General features: G+C 46.9%; 1 protein-coding gene across 1 annotated transcript in view; it reads right to left on the minus strand.

Moving 5' to 3' along the window:
- The window catches only part of MKS1 (MKS transition zone complex subunit 1), a 10,846-nt gene extending 6,599 nt beyond the window's left edge, over positions 1-4,247 (minus strand). Inside the window, 6 exon segments of the mRNA XM_007449051.1 lie at positions 213-341; positions 529-626; positions 1,684-1,839; positions 2,313-2,383; positions 3,633-3,742; positions 4,156-4,247. Coding sequence (XP_007449113.1) covers positions 213-341; positions 529-626; positions 1,684-1,839; positions 2,313-2,383; positions 3,633-3,742; positions 4,156-4,235 — 644 coding nt within the window. The 5' untranslated portion in view covers positions 4,236-4,247.
- Positions 4,248-5,794: the final 1,547 nt, after the last annotated feature.

The following is a 5,794-nucleotide window of genomic DNA, read 5'->3' on the forward strand; positions in this document are numbered from 1 at the left end:
GGGAAAGAGGAAGAGGTGTTCAGCACACATCAGGGGAGAGGACAGAGGCTGGAGTGAGAACTGTCATGGTAAAATACTCTCTTCCAAAGAAACAGAAGAAGGAAAAAATCCCTCCCTCCCATATACCTGGGATGACTGCAACAGGAGAGTGATGGTTAGTGACAGGAGAAGAGAATGAAGGTCTGAGCTGGGCAGTAAGAAGCTTCACTCACTTTCCATAGGGACCCAGGTCTGCCATGATGTACATTGTCTGAAGAGGGGTGTTGATGACATGGCTGTTCCGGATGAACTCTTCTGAGGGCTCCCAGGTGACGATTCGTGACTTAAGGATGCCACCCTCCCTGGGAGACACCACAGGAAGGGTCACTTCCCTGGCACCCCCCGAACAGCCTGGAGGAGGAGCTCAGGGGAGCACACGAAGGTGGAGGCCCGCTGCACGATGGGACGCTCGAGTTGGTGGGCATACCGGGAACACAGGCATGGACGGACCACAGAGGCCGCCACGGCCCTGTACACACTTGCACTCACATCCCTCGCCTGTCCTGCCGTCGCCGCCTGACATTTGCCATTCGCTCGACCAAGAATGACGGCATTTCGCTGGCTGCGGTCGTCATTTTCTGACAGTGCTGGGAAAACAGAGCAGCCCAGTGTAAGCCTGCTCAGGGCCATGTGGGACCAAGGACCTGGAGGGAAGTCTTCCTTCTGAAACTTCACACAGAACCTGAACCTCAGCGCACAGCCACCTCACAATCACGCTGACGGCGGGCACAGTGGCACAAACAGCCCAAGGAAGAGCCCAACCAAGCCTTGGTTTGCCCGAAGGTGGCAGCAGCACATTATCCTTGAGAAATGAGTTTATTTATGCTAATCTTAAAATGAGCCTGCAATCTCTAAACACATACCAACAAAAAGTTGGGTGAGTCTGCCTGGTAGATGTTGACATCACTAGGTGGTTGGAAGATGTGAAGTGTTACACAAGTATTCTGTGGAAAACCCTCCCATGTGTAACTGAACACTATCTGTAATTTTCTTTTGTTTACCAAAACAGAAAACCCCAATTTTATATGCTACCAACCCACAGCTTTCCTGATATAAGCATCAACCTTTCAAAAACATTCACTTAACACCTGGCTCCTTGCAGAGATCTACAAGGTCATAGACAAAAATCAGATAACATAGGCACTCCCCTCCCTCAAGGAGTTTAAAATCTCCCTAAGAAGACAGAATATGCAGAAGAAAGTGTAAAAAAAAACCTCCACGAGGGTACATGCTGTCATAGGCAAACTGAGGATATAAGCCACTCCCCACGCAGTACTGAATTCTTCTTCAAACCCCTATATTCAGTTTTGGCTGAATACATGATGAATTTTATCTAGATGCTTCTAGACTCCATCCACCTGTCTGATCTCATGATGCACGGAGGAAGTCAAACCCAGTGGCTGCTTCTCCCAGTGTGCAGGCTGCAAGCCTATCCTTAGAGACACTGCCGGCTCCCCCAGGCCCTCCAGCAGATGGAGCCAGGAGCGGCAGCCACACCACCCGCAGACTGTGCCCAGCTACTCCAGCTTGGCTGCCAGAAGCTCTGTATCCCCTTAACAGGCTTCTGAGTTAACACACAGAGAGGCCGGAAAGCTAGGGGAGACAAAGGTGAAGGGAGCTACGGTGCTTGAGAAAGAAGGCTACCTCCTCCAAACTGGTGTGTCTGTCAGAGTCAGTGTAGGTAAAGATTCGTCGGTTCTTCCTGCCATGCAAATCCTCCAGCTTCAGAATCTCCTGGCGGTACTGACGATCCAAAGGGCTCTGACAGGCTGCTTCATTTTGGTACAGATCTACTTCAAACTGAGGTTACAAGGAAACAAAGTTCTGCCGAGAATATGTCAAAGTTTGCTCCTATAACAGTTTGGTCAAATTAGTTCTATAGAGCTGATGCAACCTGACACGTTCTCAGAGCCAACTGTCGTTTATCTAAACTAATGGAGGACAGGAGAGCCAACGAATGTCAGAGCTAAAAGGAACCACAGTGATAGTCTAATTCAATTCTGCTACTACAGAACTGACATACCAAAACAGTAATTCTGCTGTTTTGGTATGCGGCCCAGAGATGAAAAGTGTCTTACCCAGGATTATAAAACTGGGTAGTGGCAGGCACTATATTCCATTGACCCCATAAGCACAACAGTAGAAAGTATAAACTGTTATAAGCTTTCTGGAAATCAGTTTAGCAATATGTATCAAGAATCCTTCCCTGTGACTAGTCAGGTGGAGGTGGACCAGGGGGAGGCAGACTGAGCAGACAAGGGACACTGGCTCACCTGGCTGAAGAGCTTCTCTTGCCACCCAATCACAACCTCCTCCTCATCATCTCCCTCCGGGCGGTGTCCACCTCCAAAGACAACAGAGTGAGTCAAATGTTTGAGCCAAACTAGCACCACTTCTTGCTCTGTGGTTGGTTAGAACCAAAGTCCCTGCTCTTATATTTGCCACAAAATTAGTTGGAGTTCACTGATCTATGAAGCACTCACTCTAGACTTACTCTATAGAGGCTGTGGATATGTGTAGAAGCCAAGATTAGGACCCAAGAAGTCTTAATCACTACTCTGATTTGAATAAAAGGAAGTCATGCCTTCCAGGAATTATTTGATCTAATTCAGTGTCAAGAGCTGAAATTTATTAGATATAGGCTGAATAGCTCTTCCTCAATCCCAACTGCCTACATTTGCTAGACAGGAACTCTGGCATTTTTATCTTCACTATTCCTGAAGCCATATATCTAGAATCACAAACACTATATAACCTTAAGAGACCAAGTGTCAGGAGAGAAAAGGAAAGACATACAACTGATTTTTTTTTTAAAAGAACCAAATCTAATACACACACTCCTAGCTGAGTATGCCTTTTTCAAAGACACATGCTTCACAACCTGCCAGCTCACACTCTTGCCCAGAAATATTTTTGAACAGAAACAACAAAAGCAGAGAGACCAGTGACCTAACGCAAACACACTGTCCTCTCTTCCTCACTTTTCTGGCTTCCCAGATAAGGAAAACTGCTAGAACACAGATGGTGTTAATATGTACATTTTCCAAGCAGACCCCAATTTTTAAGCGGTTTTAAAAAGTGTTTAGTTGTATGTTTCAAGCTTGGAGTGATATTTTCTCTTAGGAAAAAAATGCCACAAATGGTATTTAGGTTGACAGGCAAATTTATAACATATCTAAAGTATGGTATTTTCTATTTCCCTTCATTCAACCACAATCCGGATCAGCATCTTGACGGCAGGAATCAAGCCTTATTCAATTTTACACAACATAATGTAGTAGTTAAAATTGCCTGGGATCAAATCCTGGCTTCAACATTTACCAGCCCTACATTTGACCACAATTCGGATCAGCATCTTGACGGCAGGAATCAAGCCTTATTCAATTTTACACAACATAATGTAGTAGTTAAAATTGCCTGGGATCAAATCCTGGCTTCAACATTTACCAGCCCTGTGACCTTGGACAATAAACCCATCCTCTCTATACCTTTTCTCAGACTATAGACCTGGGACTACTCTGTCTTAAGAGGTAACCTCCGCCCTAGGCCCTTCCCCAGATTCCCAAGCGGTCACATCACCACCATTCACCCACTGGTGGATGGGTGAGGTCTAAAAGTGGCCAAGTCTATGAGGTCCTTCCCGGGCTGGGCAGCAGGCTGGTAATGGAGGTAGCTGCTTGATGTGATTCTTTGCAGGTGGACTCTGCCAGGAAAAGAGAAGCCCAAAATACTCGTTACGAAACACTCAACCAGGAGATGAACGCAGAGCAAAGATGGGGAAACAAAACTCAGAAGAGGGTACGGCTACCAAGAATGTGGCGGGGTGTAGGCGACAGAGGGGATGTGAGTGGGGCACGGGGACCTAAGGAGAAGACGATGGGAGAGTGTACTGGAGACACAGGGCCTCGAGAAACTTGGGAGGGGCAGGGTCCTCAAAGGGTGGGTCTGGAAGTTGTGAGTGAAGAGGGTGCCGGGTAGTGAGGGAGACGCGGAGTGACGAGGTGACAGTGGTCAGGACTGCAAACGCAAGTGAGGGTCCCAGCAAACAAGAAGTGAAGTTCAGGCTCTAATTATCTGACAGCATAAAAGCACGGGGCTCTGGGGTGATGCGACTACCGGAGGCGGAGGTTGCGTACGGGGTCCCAAGAGCGATACACGGCCTCTCCGGTATCAGTGCTCCACACGGTCTCCGCCATGACAGCTGCGCTGCGCACGACTGCGCCGGAAAGCGCGCCGCCCCAGTTCCCCCGGCAACGGAAACGCTGGGTTAGGGAGGAGGGCCGGTTCCCTACGCGGCGCGGCAGAGCCCCGCCCATTGCAGGCGCAGGCCAGTTGGTGCGGGCGCACGCTTGGTCTGGGGCTCGTGCGGGGCTGCTGCTGATCCTGAGTGGGAACGAAGCTCGCTCACGCCCAAGGCCAGACTTGATGCACTTTTACAAATGAGGAAACTAAAGCAGCGCTATAGGCCCCTTTTATACAGATTCAGACAGAAATGGTGATGGACACCAAACCCAAGCGTCCTGAGTTCTCAGCTACTACTTTTTCCACCACACGACACAGCCTTCCACTGAATCCTGGGAAACTTTGGCCTCCTAATCGGTGGAGGTGACTCACAGAATGCACCCATTCTTCCCAAAGGAGTCAGGGGAGGTGATGACGGTTACCCAGACATGAAAATATATTCTTGGAAGAAGACAAAAAAAGTGTCAAGATTTATTAATCCTTGTGTTGGCATTCACTGAACCAGAGAAAGAAGAAACAAGGAAGCTAACAGTAAGGAAGGAAAAGATGTCATTATTGCACTGGGTTTTCCCCTGCGTGTGTTATTTCCGGATTTTTAAGCCACCTTAGATACCTCACTGGTCTTGGGAAAAGTCAACAAAATGCCATTATGAAGATGTGCTTCACTGGACTGCCAAAGGCAGGACACACCATAACCTTGAGTCTAGCTCCCTGACACCTTGAGGATGTCAACAATTTTCAGCCTTTGACATTTGCTGCTTCCTCAACAGAGTAGGCAATTGTCCCCTGAACTCAAGAATCTCATGCCAGTTTCATTATATGGCATTGGGAGCCCTAAGCAACAAAGCTGCTGTTGTGTAACACTAAGGACTCACGGTAACAATAGCCCTATTTATTTAAGATCTGATACAGCCTGGGTGCTTTGTTTGTATTGTCCCTAATCCTCCTAGAAACCCCTTAAGTAGGTATTTGTTATTCTCATTTAATCAATGAAGTTATTGAAGGCCAGAGCTTGGAGGTTGAACTCTAGTAAGTGGTGAAGGAGCTGAGATTCCAGCCCAGTCTTTTGAAGCCTGAACACCTTCCCCTCTGCTTCACGACCTCTCACCTACCAATTTATTCTATAAGAGCACACAGTTGCCAATCTGGGAAATAATTATTTCAACAGGTGAAACCATGGAGGCAGAATATTAGCTTTTAAGAAAAAGCCACTCTCATTTTTTCTTTTAAAGTTGTGAATAGGCAACACTGTGCCACATGAACAGCAAATGATAAAGGTGGAGCCTGTACCAGCAGTTTAGTTTTATACCAAATCAAACTTATAGCAAAGTCAATCTGACATAGACAAAGTAGGTACTGTACCACATGGTATGGAAATATAAGTTATTTGTCTAACCATAGTTGAATTATTTTTATACAGGTAAACTAGATTTTTATTCTCCTTATTTACTGGTATAAGTCAGGATTCTTAAAATTGGGATCCATGAGCAGAGTTCAAGGGGTCTACTGACTC

Source organism: Lipotes vexillifer, unplaced genomic scaffold (genome assembly GCF_000442215.2).
Source record: "Lipotes vexillifer unplaced genomic scaffold, Lipotes_vexillifer_v1.1 scaffold433, whole genome shotgun sequence".
Taxonomy (NCBI): Eukaryota; Metazoa; Chordata; class Mammalia; order Artiodactyla; family Lipotidae; genus Lipotes; species Lipotes vexillifer.